The sequence below is a fragment of the Ambystoma mexicanum genome, chromosome 9 (genome assembly GCF_040938575.1).
Source record: "Ambystoma mexicanum isolate Mex_15411 chromosome 9, UKY_AmexF1_1, whole genome shotgun sequence".
NCBI classification, from domain to species: domain Eukaryota; kingdom Metazoa; phylum Chordata; class Amphibia; order Caudata; family Ambystomatidae; genus Ambystoma; species Ambystoma mexicanum.
In genome coordinates, this window is record NC_090931.1 from 79830507 (window position 1) to 79854092 (window position 23586).

The following is a 23586-nucleotide window of genomic DNA, read 5'->3' on the forward strand; positions in this document are numbered from 1 at the left end:
TTTTATGATGTTACTGTGTGAATTATTTTTAATTCATTGTGATTTTTGATAATAATAAAATATGACTATATAATCCTATACTTGACCGAGCCGTCTCTCCTCCCTACACCTACCTGAGTCGATTATATTCTATTTAATTTTGTACTAATCTGTGTGACCATTCTTTCTTACTTTTTGAATACACAATGGACCATCCTCGCATTATGCCAGTCAGCTCTTAACAGACACTCTCGGAATCACAACCTTCCACTCAACAACACGTACATGAAATCATCCACCTTACAATCCAATATCATGCCTGCGCCCTCACAAGACACGACATAACACAAAGAGGCAGGCAGTGCCAGAATAAGTACATCAGACAATTGTCACTAATCACATCTGTGTGTTCTGATGATAAAATGCAAACCATTACAAGTACCTTAACTCCTGGATTCCGGCAACACTGCCGTACACCAGCGCTCTGGCTTTGCCTTGTTTTGGCAGTGGTTTGCAGGAACCCCCAGTGTGGCAGGGGATGTGGTGCCAGGAGTCTGTGGGAGATTATAGGGTTTGTGGGTAGGCAAGAGAGACACGCCCACATCCATGACACAGAGAAACACTGCCATTAAGTTAGGAAGGTCACTAACAAATGAGATCTGAGATGGGGGCCTAACTCTTTTTTAACATTGCTTTCTGCCCCTGCATGACTAGGCCCTACCCGCAAGGAACTACGGGGATAAAACAGCACTAAAGGTAACATTGCCTGTTGGGAGAAAAGGGAGAGAAACACCTTACCAACCACAAGCTACATCAGGTTAAAAGGAAGAAGGGCAAGGAGAACACAATGAAGGATTACCTGCTCAGTAGACAAACGCCATCAGAAGTTGGAAACGTCACTGAACAGTGTCTTGCTGAAGAGCTGCTTTCTTTCTGACTAAGTCTTGAGGATTGGCACCTTACTGACCAAGCCAAGAGGTTGGATAAAGACTTTGAAGAACTTTGACTTACTGACAACCCCAAGAGGTTGGTGAAACCATTTGAAAAGTGCTTTGTGGAGTCAACACTGATTCCCGGCCAGAGATCTCCTCCCATGTGGCATAGGGTCGGCAGCCACTACCTGATTTTGCCCCTGGGGGCGGTATTATGAGGGAGGATCACGTGGGAGGAGACGACTGTCAGGGCAAGGTGGTGACCCCATCAGGAGAGACGTGGTATTCTTCCCTTCTTGGAGAAGACGACCTCATAATTCCTAAATTCTTGATGGCTTATTATCGCCATAAAGGTTCCTCTACCTGTAAAATACAAACACCCCTTCCTGCACATCACTCTAGACAAACGTCCATTCATACCTCATACACACATAAAACACACATAATATTTCCTGTTTCTAAGCATTTTCTAAACAAACATTTTGAACAACATTATTTCAGAAATCCAAGAAGCTCTATGGACTTCATCTCCCATAAAGCCTCAAGTACTGAGACAAGGACGAGGAAGAAGGAGTCAATGCATATCGAAAGAAACACCAAGTTGAACGCGCAGACTCGTTTTATTAAGGATCCCGAGTCCACAGGACATTAAAAGATGATCTCTGCACTTGAGAGCAGGAGAGAGCAAGAAAAGGAAACCAGAGCCGAAAAGAACCGTGCTGGCAGAGGTCGGGAACACATTTGTGTTCACAGGCAGCAACTAGCCACCGTGAAGACACCTTACCGGCGTGGCAAGACGCCAGGAGAGATGCTGCGGTTGTAAGGAAGGCATGGTATCAAACAGTGAAGACAGACACATGTGATATTGATATTGATATTTAATTTCTATCGCGCTCGTACACAGATGTTTCAGAGCGCGACAAGGCAAGGGGGGGAACAGGGGAGAACAAAACAGCGATCTTACTAGGCCCAGTGACATTGAGAACGTGCAAGTGCATGGGAGAGGGGAGGGGAAAAGTGCATGGAAGGGGGAGAAGTGGAAAGTGCGAAGCAGAGGAGAAACAGATAAATAACAATAAATAAATAATAAAGGCAACAAACAGTGTTAGTGCAGCCAGCAATTTGCAAGTGCTAGATTTAAGGCAGCAGACAGGGTAGGTCTGATAAGCGCAGGAAGAAAAAGGGGGGGCTGTATGGGTACAGATACAGACCCCAGTGCAAGGGGTGGGCCGGAGGCAGTGCGGTAGGGTGCAGGGTGAGCAGGTACCTGGGCCCGGTGGCCAGGTGCACGGTGCCAAGAGAGAACAGATCAGCAGGGGAGAGGGGGAGCGAAGGCAGAAGAAAAGAGGAAGGTCTTGAGGTGCTTCCGGAACCGGAGATGGTTCTCCTCAAGTTTTAGAGTGGCAGGGAGGCTGTTCCAGAGGGAGGCCCCAGCTGAAGACAGAGATCTACCCCCAGCTTGTTTCTTTGAAAAACGACTGACCCTGAGGGAGTTGGAGGTAGAGGAGTGAAGAGCTCGAGAGGGGAGGTATTTGCAGAGGGATAGCTGAAGGTATTTCGGAACCAAGCCCCAGAAAGCCTTGTGGACAATGCAGAGGGTTTGGAATTTAATCCTTGCATCCACTGGGAGCCAATGGAGAGATTTCAGAGCTGGAGAGATACGATCCCAGGGCTTGAGGCCAAGGACAAGTCTTGCAGTCCTGTTCTGGACTAGTTGCAGAGGACAGAGAGTAGAGGCTGGTAGATTTAGAAATAGGCTGTTACAATGGTCCAACCTAGAGAGAACCAGAGCTTGGGATGCCATGAGCTTCTGGGGGAAGGAGAGGAAAGGCAGAGTACCTCTGAGGAGGTGCGGTAGGAAATTTGACTTTTTAGAGACCTCAGAGATGTGGGCGGAGAAGGAAAGGGTGGAGTCAAAGATGACCCACAGGTTCTTAGCCTCGCAGGTGGGGGTAGAAGGAGGGCCAAGGGAAGCCAGCCAGAGAGTGAGGGGAAAGGATGGTGAAGGTGTGCTGATGAGGAAGATCTCCGTCTTGCTGGCATTCAGGCAAAGATCATTGGCGGCACACCAATCTTGAATGGCAGTTAGGCAATCGGAGATGAGAGAGGGAGAGGAGGTGTCAGAGGTCAGCCTGAAAATGAGTTGAGTGTCGTCAGCGTAGCACTGGAAATTTGGGCAGAAAATGGCAATGCAGTGGGCGAGAGTTGCCAGGTATTGGTTGAAAAGCCAGGGCGAGAGGTTAGACCCCTGGGGAACACCACAGGTAGAGAGGAAGATAGATGATAGGAAGGACCCAAGTTGGATCTGGGAGGGTCGATCTGAGAGCAAAGAGGTCAGCCAGGCCAGAGCCTGATCAGTGATACCCAGGTTTTCACAGAGACGGTTGAGCAGGATGGTATGGTTGACCGTGTCGAAGGCAGAAGAGAGATCGAGGATGATGAGGACAGAGGGAATGTTAGAGTCGAGGTTGGAGAGCAGATCTTCACGGATGTTCAGGAGAGCAGTTTCCGTGCTTCTGGCAGCTCTGAAGCCAGACTGGTGGTCATAGAGACAGCCAACAGAATTGGAATGAAGGTTAAACTGAGAGATGGCCAACTTTTCCAGGAGTTTGTCCAGAAAGGGAGTAATGGAAATTGGGCGATAGTTAGCTGGACAAGAAGGATCAGCTGTGGGTTTCTTGAGAAGAGGATGCACAAGGGAGTGCTTCAGAGGGGAGGGGAAGGATCCTGAGGCAAAGGAGTGGTTGCAAAAATCAGCAAGGGCCGGAGCGAGGGTGTCAATGTTATCACAGTTCAAGGGTGTTTATTGAAATGGGTTAGTTGAACGCCTATCTAAACCTAAATTTAAGGAAGTGACCAAGCTACGACCATCAAATAATAATAACACAGTCCTAGTGGAGTCTGTCAAAATAAAAGGGCCTATACTAATAAACCTATTGCCAATCCTTACTTTTAAAAACAGAATGGTGTGGGATAACAATGTATGCAAAAGAAAAGTGTCCAAGAAATTATATGTCAGGATAGTTGAGAAGTTGGCTTCCCTTCCGTGCGTTTTCAGCATGGGGCAAGGCTGCATGTGCGGGCTTGGCACACACTCTGGCTTCTTGGCCACGAGGTAACAGTTAAACACATAGGCATCAGAGCCTTCTGCCAAAGTCTCTCTCGCAATGACAGCCTCTCTTATTGCAGAAGGTCTGATGTAACAAACAAAAGACAAAAGTTCCTTTCCTTTTCAGGGTCTTCACATTCACAAGTTCAAGATTGGTCTCCCTCCTTCAGGCTCGGACCACGGGTCCCCATCATCCGGGTTCAGACCACTTTTCTACAATGTTCATTATTCACAATTTGGTCTACGTCATGCGGGCCGGGACCATTTTTCCACAGTGTTCACAATTCACAATTTGGTCTCCCTCATCCGGGCGCGGACCATGGATCCCCCTCCTTTGGGCTCAGATCCCTTTTTCACAATGTTCACAATATGGTCTCCCTCTGTCGGGGTCAGACCATGGATCCCCTTGGTGCGAACTCAGATCCTCTTGATATTCGAATCGAAGACTTTCAAATGTGCAATGGGTTTTGCTTAAGCCGCTGCAGGAGCACTTCAGTTCACTTTATCCAATTATACTTCACATCAATCTTCTATTTTAATTTCTCTTGTCTGCATACCGTACAGAGACCTTCGATTGAGCACATTCCCAGTGCCGGACCGCTCTGTCAATGGTATTGTATCCTTCCTTCCTTCACAGAGCAGTCTGGAATCGGTCTCCCCAACTCACCGGCTGTGTTGTTCTTGGAGCCAAAGATGATACCAAGGCGTCTGCAGCTCCTTGGGACCTTGGTCAGTTTCGCAGGAGGGCCTTTGATATCTCCGACAAACAATGCAGGATTATTCAGCCTGGTTTCCTGGTCTTACGCTTTGTGCCTTGAAAGTCTCTTGAAAGTAACGGCTTCCTGCCACAAAGGTCAAGGGGTTTTCCCTTCTCATGAACCTCTCGTGCCGTGCCGTCTTTCTCCTCTCGTTCAGCTGCCGGCTCGAAACTGCTGTACCTTTGTGTGCTTTGCCTCGCTCAGAGTGTGCTCTCATGCTCTGCCTTTTATCCGTTTAGGGAAGTGTAAGTGTGAGTGATTGTCGACAATTGCCTGACTTTGCCTGACTCTTGTATTGGGACATGTCAGGTACATGGCTCTGGTGCGAGTCTGTTTTCTCTCCGAGCTGGCTGTCCGTGTAAAAGAGTTTGTGCAGGAAAAGGGTGCAGGGGTTGGGTTTCTAAATATCCCATTGAGTGAAATGGGGAAAAAGTGTTGCAGGGCGAGGGATACCGTGTCTCACCATCCGGTGTCCCACTCCCCAAAGGCCCCTTACCCAGGTGATCCTTCTGCACTGGTCCACCCCCAGGGTCTGGATCCAAAGGCGATGGCTGTGCCCTGACCACCTGAGAGAGAGATTTGCATGGACTAGTGGGTGAGACACCTTCTGGTTTCTCACAGCGGGCACTGTGAGGACACAGTCGATGCTCCCGGAGCTGCAGCACAACCACCGGGATACAGACGTGCTGAGAAAAAGCAGCCTTTGATCCCGGTCAGGGAGAGAAGCCGACAAGGAAGCGCAGAGCTGCCGGGAACACAGAAGGACGGTCTGCAATGCGAAGGAGGCCATTCCAGGGAGGAAGCTTCACCACCACCATGTGCCACGAGTCAAGAACACTGCACGATACCGGTGAGTTTGCCCAGAAGCATTGGGGACCCCGGGGCATACTGTAAGAAACTCATGGTGGCAACAGTAAAGACAGAGACAAGTGATCACAGTTCAAGGGTGTTTATTAAACTGTATACGTAGGTTGGACAAACACCTAATCTAAACCTAAATCTAAGATGGGAGCAAGCTACACCCATCAAACAATAATAAGGCAGTCCTAGTGGCGTCCTGTCAAATAAAAGGGCCTATACTTTCGTTACAACTAAAAACAAAAAGAGTGTGGGACAGTGTTCATAAGAAAGAAAGAAGTGTTCACAAATGATAAGTCTGGATGTTATAGCCAGGGGTCTCCCTTCCCCACGTTTTGAGCACGGGACAAGGTAGGACTCCTGAGCGTAGCACACTACAGTTTCATTCTCAGGTATCAGGATCGTCAGTGGTTAAGTCTCTTTTTCTACAAAAAACTCTCTTGCCTCCAAGGACCTGATGTGTTCAAAATAATAAAACAAAAACTTCCTTTCCATCCATAAGTTGGGTGATAGCTTTTCTCCCCTGGATCCTCCTCTTCCGGGCTCAGACCCCTTTCGAATAGCAGCCTCCTTCTGTCCGGTTCACTATGGCTTTTATTCACAATATTTCATCTATTTCGTTACGCAGGTCGATGGTCTTCACCTCTGGGTCCCCCTCTTCCGGGCTCGGACCTCTTTTTAAAGTTCAGCAAGAAAGCTTCCCTCTGCTGGGCTTGAGCCTCCTTCCAAAGTTCACACTTTCAACAAAAAAATGGTTTGGGAATTCTAGTCCCAGAATGCACTGGGATAATTTTGCTCCCTGTTCATTGCTCCCCGAAATGGCATTTTCTGTCATTGGGAGCTGCAGGAGCCAAAAGGGGATGTTAGTTGGAGGTCAGGGTCTTTCCCTCTGCCCCTCAGAGACCTGGGTTCACCTGCCAGGCCCAGGGGAGGAGTTTAACTGTTGGTACCGCCAGGCAACCCCATCTGCCCCTGGTCTTGCCTTCCGGAAGTACAGTTTCTTCCTCCACCCTGAAATCTCTTCTCTGGTAACAGGGCCAGTGTTTGGGTGGTTTTCTTCTCCTCCCCAGGTATCCCAGGGTCTCTGCAGCTCAATAGGGCTTTCTCATTCTCTACAGCACCTTCCAGCTTCCCCGACTCGCTCAATGTGTGCTCTCCTGCTCTGCCTTTTATACTTCCTGGGAGTAATCATGTTGAGGTGTGCATTGTTGGAAGGGGATACCGTATTTCCTCTCTATGGGCCCCTACCCTGCTTCCCGGGGTTCTGTATAGTGAAAATCTCTTAGGATTTTCACAATACAGACAGATGAATGCAATAAGAATATTTGAATATCGACCAAATAAAGCACAAAGGCAAGACTGGAACAAGTCCCCATGCATGAGATATAAGTGTGGGGAACGTTGGAGCAAGTATTACCCTAAACAAATGAAAATTACTGAAATAAGTACCATAGCAGAACTTGACAAATCCCCATGTATGAATTGTCAGTGTGGGGAACGTTGGAACAAGTACTATCCTAAGTAAATTAACTCTTCAGAAACAAGTACAGCTACAAAACTTGAACAAGTCCCCATGTGTGAGATATGTCAATGTGGGGAAAGTTGGAACAAGTAATACCTCAAGCAAATAAAGTAAAGGCATAGTGAAGTGATGCAACTGTGCTATACTAAAGGACAGTGAAACAGAAAAGATGTTCTGGTGAAGGAAACACATCAGGTAAAGAAAACATAAGTGTAATGACAAGACCCCAGGGGGGAATTCCTGGCAGGGGAGTGTACCAGGCCCTCCATATGTATTTTGGAAAAGACTGGACAATGTGGGAAAGATACCTGGCCGGAGAGTACACCAGGGATCTGAAGTGCCCATAAGTGCATTCCTGGCAGGAGAATATACCAGGAGGTCCATGAAAGTTGTTTTACGTTTGAATAAGATCCTTCCTGTTTATGAACTGAGTGCAAAAGCTGGAACATGTTGTTTGTATAAGAACTTTTCTGAACTGAGTATAACATTTCGCAAGGAACTTGATTGAAAGAGACATTTTGCCATCCTTAAGGAATTGTGGCTTCAAAAAGGCACTTTTGCCATTCTTAAGGAATTGTGGTGTGAAAAAGACACTTCTGCCATCCTTAAGAAACTGTTGTTTGAAGGAAACTCTTTTGCCATCCTGAACAAACTGTTGTTTGGAAAATACATGTTTGCCATCCCACCTAAATATCCAGGGGAAGGGAATCACCCTCTTGATCCAAAGGATTTCTCCTTGGAAAAGACTGTTTTTGTTGAATTAATTTAATTGTTTTAGTTGTGTACACTTTTTGCCAAACATAACTCAGAAACACGTGCTTGCACCCTTAGTTAGTTGTTTCTAGTGTGAGGGTTGGATTAGTATGTCTTGGACACAAGGGCAATTTATAGGTTTGACGACTGGACACAGACTGGTCTTTAGTTTTAGTTTTATAGGTAGGGAAACTCTCTTCAGGATAGGGACAGAGAATCCTTCATCCAACCTTTTTCTTTTATTAAAGATGTCTAATAATGAAAATAGTACAACTTTGTGCCCGCCTCTCATTTCTGACCCCTCACAGCTTCCTTATTGACAAAGTCTAGGACATGGAGAAAGCCTCTAAAGAATGTCACCTTATAAACTGAGGCACGCCACCATATTTACCAATCCAAGAGGATGGTGAATATGTACAGGTAGTGGGCGGGCCCTCCAAGCATGATCGGCTGGCTGTACATAAAGCACACAGCCCATGGCTCAAAAGGCCCCATTAGCACTGCAGTCACCACAACCCAGCCAAAGAGGTTCAACAGCAGAGCACCAAGTAAACAAGGAATGTTGCTTTATTGACCAAGCCAAGAGGTTAGACAAAGCCTCTCAAGAACATTGCCTTTTGGCAAAGCCAAGAGGTTGGAGAGGAGAAAAGGTCTGCAAAACATTGCTAAACTCACAAAGCCATTGGGATACTGAAAGCCACTGCAGAGAGTTTGTTACTACCAAAACACGAGGTTGATTAAAAAAACATATGAAGATGATGTTCTTGCTTTTGAAACAAGGGCTTGTCACAAACTAATTGGTGGCCTAACATATTATTTGAAAAGAAAAGAAAACCCAAACTTTCCTGGTTCAGGGTTATATTCTCATTGCCTATTTGACACAGTATTCCAGAAAAAGATGGCAAATGAAGAACACAAAAAATGCGATACACGGATTTAATTACTAAAGGTGCCAAAATAGATCATTCACTACAGGCTTTAAGAAGGCAGGGGCAGAGTCCCGGAAGCCTCTGAAAACTGCTCTTGAGCCAGGATGTTGCAAGGGCTCCCCCAATCCTCCAATATTTATCACTTGACCCGAATTTTCCTGGGCATGCTTCAGGGGTCTGAATGCGCACTCAATGAGACATATGCTAGGTTAGAATTGTACAGATCAAACAAACGATTTACAGGCTGTGAAAGGAATGCTTTTAGGCAATTACAAGTCATTGGCTGCTTCAGCAGGACAGCCCATGCCTCACACCCAGGAACGGAAGTTGGCCAAATTAGTATACGTGGTTGGAAGTTACAGACATTTTATTGTTAGGATGAGTGTTGTGACAAATGGAATGAGCACCAAGCCAAGTGTGCATATGTGTTCCATGCTTGAATCACCCTCATAGCCATATATGTGTATAATATAAATCTCTGATCACTCATTCCCAAAATGCTATTTAATTGTGTGTAAGGCAACCAGGAACCACATTGGTGCTATTTGCCTCCCTCCACTTTTTCTTAGGTGATTTACAGAACAAGTTCAATTTACTCGGACTTTAATTGTTTATACACTGAATTAGAGAGTAAGACATTTATAGACAGTGATTTATTTACAAACTGAGCCATAAAGAAATGTATTTGCAATATCCAGAATGGATGTAATCAAAACCATCCGTTTACCATGCTGAGTGACCCAATGTACATGCTTGCAGGTTCTCATTGTGTATTGCTTAGGGGGAGGCAGTCCTTGTCTAAGCCCCTTTAGGATACACCCAGCACACTTCAGATCATGCCCAGCAATTAGACTACACACTCATGTTAGAATCCCCCCTCGATTTCTCATCCTACACAACACCCTGCCTACCTGCCTTGAAGGTCTTGTCGCTCGTGCTCGAACATTGACTGCTTGAATCCCCACCTGGGTAGAAAGATAAAGATTGTTGCACTTCTAACAAAATTTAGTTTTAACAGTGCGTGTGACAAAGTCCCCTGCCTAACTCTGGAGACATCTAGTAGGGTGACAAAGGGGGCAGGTACCTCTCCATGCTATAGGATGATGGCCCGGAGGAGGTATGGGGACGGGCACCTCCTTATCACCCTCACTCAAACCCCTCCCAGTGTAAGGCAGAGAGCTGTCAAATAGTCACCAACCACGGCCGTGGTCTTTCAATGTCCCATGGGTACACCCAGGCAGGAAGGGTCATCAACCTCCCCATCAACATAGCCCTGGAGGTCTAGCACTTTACATGTATCCTAGAGTCAAAATACAGTAGTCCATCCTTCCTAAATGTGTGCGTTGTCACAGATACTGTCCCTTTAAAGGACAGCAGATGTGAAATGCCAGGTAAACATATTACAGGTGAGTCAAGTCCATCATATGCTTTTCTAAGACCTTCACTAAAATATCAAAGGCGGGTAACAACCCAAAAGATGTCCTATGCACAATTAACTCAGGAAGTACATGTAGCTTGAAACTCTCTTGCATTTGCAACATGTTCCTCTACCTGAGTCCCGAATGGTAAGAGGAAGAGATTACTTGCTCTGGCAGTTTACGTATTCATTTCTCAGCAGCTACCAAAGTATTCACTTGATACTTACCGTTAAGATACTCCCCCACTACGAAACAGCATGTCCTCCAGGATAGAAGACAGGCAGAGGCAGCTTGCGGGGAAGCCAACAGAATGATTGTGAAATCCAACATGGTAAAACACCATTATACACATTTGGCCCAACCCCGCAGCTCCCCAGTGGTCCTTGGTGATCCTTATAAGTTCCACAATCCCTCAACATCTTGGCAACCCATGTGCAGAACCTTAAAGGGAGTCAGGTCTATGAGGAGGAGTTACAGGGCTGTATAAACACAGGCTCTCGTTCAACTCGTGTGCAAGTTTGAAGTAATGTTGAGTGCACGAAAGACAAGATTTGGTTATGGTGTGAGGAAGACAGAGTTGCAAGCTGAAGGAGGATAGAGATTGGAGGAAGAGAGAGATTGGATCTAGTTGGAGGAGATAACATCAGGAGAAGAATGGTAGATGGAAGAGTTGAGATAAGATATGTAGCTGTTGGGGACTAAAAGAAGTTGTATGAGGAGGCAGGATAACAGAAGGTTCTTGGAGGAGGTAAAGATGTGGAGATGAAATTGATGCAGGAGGTTTAACGATCGTACAAAGTGGAGGTGGAACATCAGCAGACGGATGATGGAGGAGACTGATTGGCAAAAGGGGAGTGAACAGCTGAGGAAGTATGTATACATCAGGAGGAGGTCGCGTAAATCAAGAGGGGGAAGAGAAGTCAATATCAGGATGAGATACTGAAGACATAAGCCAATAAGATCACAAAGGTTTTTGTGGCAGGGGAAAGGGGTGGAGCCCACAGAAGAAGGAAGAACAAGCACATGGCAAGAAGGAGGAGCAGTAGAGACAAGGGAAGCACCGCATCACAGCCGCATCGCCCAAGCACGGCATCACAGCCGGTGAGTCGAGGGGAGAACTGATAAGAGACCAAACTGTGTTGAACGAAAGTCGCAAAGTGGCATATTGAGAAATGTTCAAAGAACTGCAATTTGTTAGGGGAAGACCAGCTGCAGAGGGGACGAGCACCACGTGGGTACTGACATAAGAAACGCTGGTTGATTCCGGGTTGATTGAAACTACTGATACCAGAAGGCTATAGGAGAGCCGCCAAGACAGGTCAAAGTGGTCACACAGGGGTCGAGCAAAATCCCAGTACAGTTGAGTCTTTGACCGAAGAATTGTTGAGAAAACAAGGGAAGTGAATCCCGCATCGAGAGAAAGCAAGGGAAGTGAATCCTGCAATCATTGAAAGCAAAAGGAATTGTGAAGTGGCAAGAGTGAACCCGGCGGATGGATGCCAGTGAAGAGGGGCGAAGTCTAAAGTCCCAAGAAACAGTGTGTTGACAAAAGTGAACCCGGCAGAGGGATGTCCACGAGAACTGTTTGAAAAGACATTAAGACTGGTGAAAGTCAAAAGGTGAACTGTTTTACTGTTTTTGTGTAAAGCCATAGTGAATCCGGTGGAGGGACGCTAAGTATCGAGAGGGGTCTGCACCCAGAAGGAACCCAGGGGTGAAGAATCATCATCCCAAATACAAGTCGAAAAGAACTTTCATTTGTTTGTTATTTTACTGATCCTCAAAGGCAAGAGACTTTTTGTTGAAAAGAGATTTGGCCATTGAAGCTTCTGAGAAGTTAAAACTGAACTGTCGTCTCGTGATGCGGAAATCTCGAGAAGTGTGATGTGCTCAGAAGTCCCACCTTATCCAGTGCTCAAAACGTGGGGAAGGAAAACACCCGGCAACCTGCATACTGACTTATTATTTATAAACACTTCTTTCTGTATTGAGAACCATATCCCACACTCTTCCTGTATTTAGTTTTAGGTTTGGCAACAGTTTTTTTTTTTAGTATAGGTCCGTTTATTTTGACGAGGCACTGCAAGGACTGCCTTATTTTTCATTTGATGGTCAAAGCTTGCTCCCATCTTAGATTTAGGTTTAGATTAGGCGTTTTTCAATCCTGCATACAGTTTAATAAACACCCTTGAACTGTGATCACTTGTGTCTGTCTTTACTGTTGCCACCATGAGTTCCTTACTGATGGTACCACGGTAGTAGGCGTCTCTTTCCATCCTGCTTATCAGCGTAGGCATGCTCTGTGTACCGTTGACATCTGCTGCAACACAGGATAGCTTTTGTATGCAGTCTTACGATTCCTTTTAGGGAGGCTTCGCGGATCTGGGTGGAAAAGGGCACCGTCGCTTCTCTCCTTGTCGCCCCTTCCGTATTCGCCACCTTACTCCTCCTCTTGAATTGATGTGCTGGATTTGCTGTTTCGTTGTGCTGTCTGTCTTGCTCATCGTGTGCTCTCAAGCTCCACCTTTGATCCCTGTGGGGAAAGGAAAGGGCCGCAGGTGTGCGTGGTTCTGGTCAATTGCCAAACTTTGCCTGACTCTCGTGTTGGGACATGTTAGGTAAACGCCTCTGGTGTTAGTCCGTTGTCTTTCGTGTTGCGCGAAAGTGTTCGTGTTTGAAAAGGGGGTGGGGGTAATGTTTCAAAACATCCTACATGCTAAAATGGGGAAAGGGAGTTCAAAGAAGGGGGATACTGCATCTCACCCATCAGTGTCCCACTTCTACTCACCGAGGACCCCCCAGCCAGATGATCTTCCCTCACTGGTCCACCCCCAGGAACTGTATCCAATGGCGGTGGCTGTGTCCTGGCCACTTGGATGACAGATCCCCAGGGACTAGCTAGGGAGACACCTTCAGGTTTCTCACAGTCCCCAATATATAAGCTGGTTGCAGCTGCTCTACACGCAACCAATGGCCAAAGTCTGAGTTAATGGACACAGGTCACAAATATTTCCATTGCAGAAAGGCACCCGACAGGGATGCCAGCTATCACCTATGCTGTTCCTCATGGCAGTGGTGCCGCTGGCACAGCTCCTGCGATCCGACCGATTGATCTGGGGATTCGAGTGGCCCAAAGAGTAGGGTGGGGGGGAGAATTTCCCTGTATATAGATGACCTCCCTGTGTAACAGGGGGACCACGCTACATCATGCCCGAGAACTATCGAGACAGTGTAGACAGACCCACCCCGGCCGCCAGGGCGTTGCAGTCACTGCTGATGGACTTTCGGTTCGAGGATGCATGGAGGGTTCGCCGCCCGCAAGACAGACAGTATTCACATTACTCGGCCCCATAGAATTTGCACACTAGACTAGATTATTTGTTTGTCACGCAAGAGCTTGTGGCCGAAATAGTACAGAGTACAAAGCGAGGGTCCTATCAGACCACTCGCCAATGGTCCTAAATTGGCAATACCGACCCCCCCCCCCCAAACCCCTCCAGAGCGAGGATACCGACATGGCGCCTCAGAGCTGAGGCATTAAAAGATACAATGTTCAGGGAGGATTTGAGAGAATAAATAATAAGTTACTTTGAGACCAACACCGGTAGTGTGGACTCAGCCGGCACACTGTGGGAGGCATTTAAAAGTGGCAGTGAGGGGGATAGCCATATCAAAATCCAAGGGACTACAAGGAGGGATATTGACTGAACTACGAGAGGCAGAAAAAGAGCTCGAAACAGCGTTGAGCAGAGAAGGTAACACCAAGGAAGACACTGAGACCATACTCAGGCTGCAACAGAAATGAGCTGGACACTGGGAGAGACTGTGTAACCTGAATTATAAGAAGTATATAGCAAGACAGCATGCAGGGTGAGATAAACCAGGGAGGGTGCTGGCATGGTTATATAAGAGCTAGACCCACAGACCCACAATCAGAGCACTAACGAAAGAGGATGGGGGCATAGTGGACACCCAAGAGGGGGTGAATCGAGAATTTTTAGCGTATTATCAACACCTATATGGGGATGAAGAAGGGAGCAATTGCAGTGAAATAAGGAAGACACTAGAAGATATAGGTCTGCCACGAATCAGTGCAGAGGAGCGAGAAGAGCTAGACGCCCCGATAACTCTGGAAGAAGTAGAAGAGATAATAGTGCAGCTACCTACCAGCAAGACTCCAGGGGCAGATGGACTCCCTAGCGAATTTTATAAAATCTATAGGAATGAGGTGCTTCCCGTGCTTTTGGCAATGCTAAACAAGGCATATGAAGCAGGGAGGCTGCCAGAGTCCCTAAGGGAGGCAATTATCATACCGCTCCCTAAACCCAATAAACCTGGTAAAGAATGTGGATCATTTAGACCGCTGTCAATGCTAAATCAGGATAGCAAAATACTCACAGCTGCACTCGCAGACAGAATGAGAAGGATCATTAATAAATTAATACACCCCGACCAGACCGGATATGTCCCAAATAGGAATATATCCAACAACCTCAGACGACTCCCTCGAGTTATCGAACACACAGAAGGGGATGCGAGCGAAATGGCAATTGTATCGTTGGATGCACTAAAGGCCTTCGACTCAGTCAAATGGCCCTGGCTGATTGCGGCCCTGACCAGTTATGGGATAGGGCCTGGGTACCTCAAATGGGTTAAATTACTGTATAGCGCACCACTAGCCAGGGTTAAAACGGGGGCAATAATATTGGAAAGATGGTAACTCAGTAGGGGTACTAGAAAGGGATGCCCGTAGTCTCCTATGTTGTATATCCTAGCCCTAGAGCCCCAGGCAATATACTTAAGGCAGCAGTATGACATAATAGGAATCACCATAAAAGGGGAGCCACACTTAGTCTCCTTGTACGCCAACGATATGCTGTTGTATATACGCTACCCTGAAGAAAACCTCCAATATGTTCTGGAAGTGATGGAGCGCTTTGCGTCACTGTCCGGCATAGCGGTGAACCCCCAAAAATCGTGTATATTCCTATTGGGTAGATACAAAGGGATCCCGCTAGATCAATTACCTGTCTTACAAATCCCATGGGAGGTCAACACGTTTAGATATCTTGGGATAGACATTCACCATACAGTGGAAGCAGAGCACCAACATAATACTGAGAAAGCGGTCAAGAGCATCAAAAATAGCATGAAGTTCTGGGTAAAGCTCCCCTTAGCGATGATGGGAGGAGGGGCAATGTTGAAAATAGTAGTTCTGCCAAGACTACTACATTACTTTGGACAGATACCGTATCTGATACCAAGGCGATTCTTTGCTAGGCTACACAGCATATGTAGGGAATTCCTTTGGCATGGGACGAGGAACAGAATTGCCCTCTGGAAGTTACAAAACTCGCATGAAGGGGGGGTATAAAACTGCCAAATTACAAAATGTACTACCTAGCAAGCCAACTACAATATGTGGCAAAATGGTTCTGCCTTTTAGAAAAGAGGCGACCCAGCTGGATGCCACTGGTGAGAAATTGGCTGCAGAAGTGAGATGTTGGCAGCGTATTTTATGGTACACTAAGTCGAACGCTGCCGAGAGGTCCAAAAGTAGTAGGAGGGCTGAATTCCTGGTGTCCTTAATTGAATCTAATTGGTTCTTTAAATCAAGCAGAGCGGATTCCGTACCATGACCTGGGCGGAAAAACCCTGATTGTCTGATCCCTAGTACGCAATTGGACTCCAGGTAATGCTGAATTTGGATATAAGCTGCTCTATCCAAAATCTTTAGGAGAAAGGGGACAGTTGTGATAGGTCAGTAGTCTGTGGGGGTGGTGGGGTCCAATGATGGTTTATTTAGCAGTGGGAGTACCCATGCTTCCTTCATGCTAGTGGGGCCTCGGCAGGAGGTGAAGGAGGAGTTAATAGAGGTGGTGATGAAGGGGACTAGGGCACAATCCTTAATAAATGTAGCAGGGCAAGCATCTCCTTTACACCTGGAGGGCGTCAGGCCTTTGAGTAGGGCAGTGACTTCATCCTCAGAAATGGTGTTAAAACAGAAAGGGAGGAGGTCTCATGACGCTGAAGTGATAAGAAACGTCAGCAGTGGAATACTGTTGGGGATCGTGACTTGCTTCTCAAAGATTATTTGGTGTAGAAGGGCGATCTTGTCCAGGAGGGCCTTTTGGGCTTCAGAGCACCAGCCTTCATCTTTGGAGAAGTCGAGTGTGGGAAGGGGGGGCGATTCAAGTTCTCTAAGAATGGTGAAAATCTGTGGAGTATTCAAATTTGTGATTCTTGTGGTATAAGTGGCAGACTTTGCTCGTAGGATGGCTGTCTTCTATGTTTTGGATAGTATCTGGGACGTTATTCCGGAGGAACCGGAGTGGAACCCGCTGATGCAACTATTACAATCACATTCCTAGAGAAAGGGTGAATCTCGAGACTCTATAGGGCGTACAGAGGGTACACATTCAAATGGCCTTGGTATTAAAAGAAAAACGGGAGAGGGATATGGGCTCTCAAATCTCAGAGAAGGAATGCGCTACCGTACGGGAACAGGTGAAGAAAGTATCTCACAATGCGAGAATCCAACGTATGCATTTTAATATATTGCATAGGGTGTATGTGACCCCAGAAAAGTTGCACTCCATGAACGCCCCCGTACCTCATAATTGTCCTAAATGTGGAACTGGTTCGGCAGGGTTCTGGCATATGGTGTGGGGTTGCCCAGTTATAGCTGTTTACTGTAAGGAAGCAGTATTTTGTGTCAACGAATGTGTGTACCCCATAATTCTGTCTGTGGGGTGTGATTCCGTGGAAGAAGAGGCACAGAACTAGAAGGAGAATAGCGCAATTCATGCTGATTTTAGTGAAAAGACGATTGGCGATCTCTTGGAAATCCCCAAAGGGACCACTGTTGAGACAGTCGATCGAAGATATACTTAGATGTGGTATGGCGGAGGTCGAGATCTTGAGAAAAACCAGGGACACTGATTCAGAAGAAGGGGTGGAATTGGATTGGGGTCAAGTTTTGCATGAGCTTGTGTGGCCCCTGGCTTGACACCCGCTTGAAATCAAGGGGTTGAGTGAAGGGAAAAAGATGCATTGCAATGTGAGGGAGGGGATATTGTGGAGGTGGGTTGGTAGGGATTGGAAAGGCACAAACTGACGGGGAGATATATAGGAATGTGATAATGAGGGTGCTGCCTATTGTAATCATGGAGAACCTAAAATGTATCGTTAAACTGGCATGGCTTGTGTTTTTTGTTTTTTTGGGGCGGGAAAACTGAATAAAGAAAGTCACACACAAAAAATAAGATACACCGTTTTCCTTAGTTTAGTTTAAGTGGAAGGGACGGAAATAGGCTTGGACACAGGACGGTGGACTTTTTCACTTTATTGGACATCCTGACAAAATCCTTTGTATTTCTGTTGAGGCAGGGCAACCCCGCTTAGAAATAGGGCAAGATAGGTTTCTTTACTTTTATTCCTCAGTGGCCAACAACTAGACCAACACTTTGTCAGACTTGTACTAGACCCAAACTCCTATTTACCAGCTGTATATGGGATTAGACGAAAGAGGCCCACATCCCAGTAAGTTATTAAAGATGGTTTGCCATTCGGACCCCTGAATATGAAGAAGGGCAGAATAAATGAGCCCCCACTCTTTGGGGTCCCATGTGCCAGTGGATACCCCAATGGGAACTCAGCAATCAAAACCAGGAGATGCTGACTGGAGACCCTGTGCAGAACGGTATGCCAGAATGGAGCCTCGTGGAGGGATGTGAAACAGACCATCACTCTATGGACATCGGCAGAAAAGTGTGGGACGTGCAAATGGTCCCTGTGGCATGTTATGTTATGATGATTAATACCACGCACCGCTGCCATTGGCTTGGTCTTCAGGCGCTCACGTGGCTCTGTAAGAAAAGTGGGTAGGGTTGGTTAGTGAGGGAGAGAGGGACAAGATAGAAGCTGTGCTCTTATTTGGATGCTTGCAGAACTAGGAGAAACTTGGATCTGTGCGTGTCAGCTTTCTGGGTGTGCATTGTTGTGGGCATCCAGTATGTCTGCAGGGATTCCTCTCAGACATTCAACAGATAAAACCCAAAAAGTCACAGGCCTGTATCAGTTGGGTCAAATAACAGAGTGTTGATATCGAGCTGACCCGGAGGCTCCGAACAGGGCTAACCTAGAGGGTATACCAGAATAATGAGCGGAGCAAAAACTACATCTCTGAATAGTGAGCCGGGCATTAACTATACTCCTGAACAGTGAGCTGGCCATGAAATATACCCCTGAACAGGGAGATGGGCATGAACTGCACCCCTGAACAGTGAGCTGGGCAGGAACTATACCCCTGAGCAGTGAGCTGGGCATGAACTACACCACTAAACAATGTGCTGGGCATGAACTATACCCCTGAATAATGAGCTGGCCATGAACTACACCCATAAACAGTGAGCTGGGCACAAACTACATCTCTAAACAGTACGCCGGGCATTAGCTATATCCGTGAACAGTGAGCTGGGCATGAACTACATCTCTGCATAGTGCGCTGGGCATTAACTAGATCCTTGAACAGGGAGCTGGGCATGAACTATATTCCTGAACAGTGAGCTGGGCAAGAACAATATCCCTGAATTGTGGGATGGGCAGAAACTAGATTCCTGAATTCTGAGTTGGGCACAAACTACATCTCTGAATAGTGCGCTGGACACTAACTATATCCGTGAACAGTGAGCTGGACACAAACTATATTTCTGAACAGCGAGCTGGGCGTGAACTTCACCCCACTGGGCATGAACTACACCCCTGAAGAGTGAGATGAGTATGAACTACACCCCTGAACAGTGAGCTGGGCATGAACTACAACCCTGAACAGTGAGCTGGGCACAAACTATATTCCTGAACATTGAACTGGGCAAGAACAATATCCCTGAATAGTGGGATGGGCAGGAAATACATTTTTGAATTCTGAGCTGGGCACAAACTACATGCCTGAATAATGAGCTAGGCATGAACTACACCCCTGAATAGTGAGCTGGGAATGAACTATATCCCTTAGCAGTGCGCTGGACATGAACTACACCCCTGAACAGTGAGCTGGGCATGAACTACACCCCTGAATAATGACCCGGGCATGAACTACACCCCTGAACAGTGAGCTGGGCACAAACTATATCTCTGAAAAAGACAAAAGGGTGGTTTGCCTGATATCTGCGCACAAAAACACAATTCAAACTAAATTTAACATAAATTGTAATTGAAGAATTCTTGAACAGCCTGACACGTGTTTCGAGCTAAGAGGATCGTAATCAGAGGCTGATAATTATGTACATCGTTATACAAAGATTCAGATCATCAAATCAAGCAAGGATCAACATAATTGAACACAATGAGTTAACATTGATTTAACAACAACCGCAAATCCAGTCAAAGGGTTACATGTGTGGCAAGACCCGCAGAATAATAATTCATAAGATGAACAAACATAATAAACCAACATTGATGTACATAAAGTAAATTTTAAACAATTCATCAGATTGCATGTTAATATTTAAAAGGATATAATGTGGTGCATTCACAATTGCCAGAAACGTGGTAGGATACATTTAAATATAAATTTAAGAGGACAACAAACAAAGAAAAAAGCTTTCTTCTTTGTTTGTTTTTCTCTTAAATTTACATATCCTACTACGTTTCTGGCAATTGTGGATGCACCACATTATATCCTTTTAAATATTAACATGCGATCTGATGAATTGTTTAAAATTTACTTTATGTACATCAATGTTGGTTTATTATGTTTGTTCATCTTATGAATTATTATTCTGCGGGTCTTGCCACACATGTAACCCCTTGACTGGATTTGCGGTTGTTGTTAAATCAATGTTAACTCATTATGTTCAATTATGTTGATCCTTGCTTGATTTGATGATCTGAATCTTTGTTTAACGATGTACATAATTTTCAGCCTCTGATGACGAGCCTCTTAGCTCGAAACACGTGTCAGGCTGTTCAAGAATTCTTCAATTAAAACTTATGCTAAATTTAGTTTGAATTGTGTTTTTGTGCGCAGATATCAGGCAAACCACCCTTTTGTCTCACTTATGTACTGTTGGCAACTTTGGCAGGTTGCCTTCTCTTTTGCCTCAATCTGCAGCCCTCGCACACATATCAAATTGTCAGAGCGCCTTGTTTCTCACAACAATCCTTTTCTGCCAATAATTTCTTGTCTACATCTCTGAATAGTACGCCAGGCATTAACTATATCCGTGAACAGTGAGCTAGGCATGAACTATATGCCTGAATAATGAGCCTGGCATGAACTATACCCATGAACAGTGAGCTGGGCACAAACTATATTCCTGAACAGTGAGCTGAGCATGAACTACACCCCGCTGGGCCTGAACTACACCCCTGAACAGTGAGCTGGGCATGAACTATACGCCTGAATAATGAGCTGGGCATGAACTACACCCCTGAACAGTGAGCTGGGCATGAACTATACCCCTGAATAATGAGCTGGGCATGAACTATATTCCTGAACAGCGAGCTGGGCATGAACTACACCCTGCTGGGCATGAACAACACCCCTGAACAGTGAGATGGGCATGAACTACACCCCTGAACAGTGAGATGGGCATGGACATGGACTATATTCCTTAACAATGAGCTGGGCAAGAACAATATCCCTGAATAGTGGGAAGTGCAGTAACGTCATTCCTGAATTCTGAGCTTGGCACAAACTACATCCCTGAATAATGAGCTGGGCATGAACTACACCCCACTGGGCATGAACTACACCCCTGAACAGTGAGCTGGGCATGAACTACACCCCGGAGCAGTGAGCTGGGCATGAACTACACCCCCTGAACTGTGAGCTGGCCATGAACTATATCCCTGAGCAGTGAGCTGGCCATGAACTATATCCCTGAGCAGTGAGCTGGGCATGAACTATATCCCTGAGCAGTGAGCTGGGCATGAACTACACCCCTGAACAGTGAACAGAGCACAAACTACATCTCTGAACAGTACGCTGGCATTTAACTATATCCGTGAACAGTGAGCTGGGCATGAACTATATTCCTGAACAGTGAGCTGGGCACAGACTACACCCCGCTGGGCCTGAACTACACCCCTGAACAGTGAGCTGGGCATGAACTATACGCCTGAATAATGAGCTGGGCATGAACTACACCCCTGAACAGTGAGCTGGGCATGAACTATACGCCTGAATAATGAGCTGGGCATGAACTAGATTCCTGAATAGTGAGCTGGGCACAAACTATATTCCTGAACAGTGAGCTGGGCACAAACGACACCCCGCTGGGACTGAACTACAACCATGAACAGTGAGCTGGGCATGAACTACACCCCTGAACAGTGAGCTGAGCATGAACTATACGCCTGAATAATGAGCTGGGCATGAACTACACCCCTGAACAGTGGGCTGGGCATGAACTATACGCCAGAATAATGAGCTGGGCATGAACTATATTCCTGAACAGCGAGCTGGGCATGAACTACACCCCGCTGGGCATGAACAACACCCCTGAACAGTTAGATGGGCATGAACTACACCCCTGAACAGTGAGAGGGGCATAGGCTATATTCCTTAACAATGAGCTGGGCAAGAACAATATCCCTGAATAGTGCAAAGTGCAGTAACTTAATTCCTGAATTCTGAGCTGGGCACAAACTACATCCCTGAATAATGAGCTGGGCATGAACTACACCCAACTGGGCATGAACTACACCCCTGAACAGTGAGCTGGGCATGAACTACACCCCTGAGCAGTGAGCTGGGCATGAACTACACCCCTGAACAGTGAGATGGGCATGAAGTATATCCCTGAGCAGTGAGCTGGGCATGAACTACACCCCTGAACAGTGAGCAGAGCACAAACTACATCTCTGAATAGTACAACGGGCATTAACTATATCCGTGAACAGTGAGCAGGGCATGAACTACACCCCTGAAGAGTGAGCTGGGCATGAACTACACCCCTGAACAGTGAGCAGGGCATGAACTACACCCCTGAAGAGTGAGCTGGGCATGAACTACACCCCTGAACAGTGATCTGGGCGTGAACTATATCCCTGAATAGTGAGCTGTGCATGAACTACACCCCTGAACAGTGAGCTGGGCGTGAACTATATCCCTGAATAGTGAGATGGCATGAACTAGAGGTACGATGTCATTTCGTCGCGGGATGAATTTATCGAATTTTTTAGAAAATGGGGGAGGGTTGGGGGGGTCGATGGGTTTTTTTGGAGAAAAAACCCGCGAAAAAACGTCCCGCGATGAAATGACATGGAACCGAACTAGATCCCTGAACAGTGAGCTTAGCATGAACTAGATTCCTGAATAGTGAGATGGGCTCCATATTCCTTAGAGCTGAAGACGTAAGCCAGGGACTAATACCAAGGTTGCATTACATCCAGGGGAGTCGTGCCAGGGTGCTATATCCCCAAGGCTGGCTTTAGGGCCGAGAGGTGAGCTGCCCGCCATATCCCTGAGACTTGATGCAGAGGGAGGCCCTGGCACACAATGGTTTTACCCATCTGGTCCCCTTTTGCTTGGACATTTCCAGGGTTTGTGGGGTTTTGGCCCTTTTGGTCCTGCACTTTGTTCAACCAGGGTTCCACCAGATTTCTTTTTTATTATAAGGGTACCCCATTTCCCCATACCCCACGACCCCACTTCCATTCCCCTACCCCTCAACCCCTACACACCAACTAGCACGTGCTGAAGAATCAGTTCACGCTTCATTTAGAAACGAGAAAATCATGTACAGGTCTTGCAAGTAAAGCTGCCCTACAAGGGGGCGGATATGTTGGGATGGGATGACCCGGTGCAGGCTCCTGGTGGTGGCAGTAGGCCACACACTAAGATTGCTGTGGGGACACTGGGTAGGATAAAGACAGGGCTGGTGACCAAGATCAGATGCCAAGGCCCAGTCAGCTCTCGGCGATGGACTTTACAGAGCTCAGTAAGGAAGCGAGGCTTGGAAAGGGGCTGAAGAAGACATTAAAAGGAAGCGAGGCTTGGAAAGGGGCTGAAGAAGGCATTAAAGGAAGCGATCTAGTTAGCCAATTGTTTACATGCCAACATATATTCTTACCTGCCATGCAGGAATTCTACCCAGCCAAAACTCGACCACATGAACTTCCACCTGTGATGAAAGATAAGACAAATTAAGTGCACACTACTTGTATCATATATATGGTGTGCACCGAAATACGCTAAGCGAGTCAAGGGATTGCTGCTGAAATCTGTGTTCAAACCACAGGTCACAGGTTTGAATGCCTTCAATAAATGGAGTCCATGTAAATTAAGTAAAACTGCACGAAAAACACAATTATTTCATCTA

The 23586-nt window shown here is 46.5% G+C and overlaps 1 protein-coding gene across 8 annotated transcripts in view; it reads right to left on the reverse strand.

Annotated features, from left to right (window-relative positions):
- TIRAP (TIR domain containing adaptor protein) overlaps nucleotides 1-23586 on the reverse strand; it is a 156922-nt gene that overhangs the window by 67230 nt on the left and 66106 nt on the right. For 4 of the 8 annotated variants that reach the window (XM_069614200.1, XM_069614199.1, XM_069614193.1 and 1 more), the window contains 2 exons: nucleotides 23338-23388; nucleotides 9752-9805 (listed from right to left, as the gene is read on the reverse strand). The exons of 1 other annotated variant lie outside the window; for it this stretch is intronic. In XM_069614200.1, coding sequence (XP_069470301.1) covers nucleotides 9752-9805; nucleotides 23338-23388 — 105 coding nt within the window. The remainder of the gene's footprint in view (nucleotides 1-9751; nucleotides 9806-23337; nucleotides 23389-23586) is intronic. 3 more of the 8 variants (XM_069614195.1, XM_069614196.1, XM_069614197.1) reach the window with 2 other exon arrangements.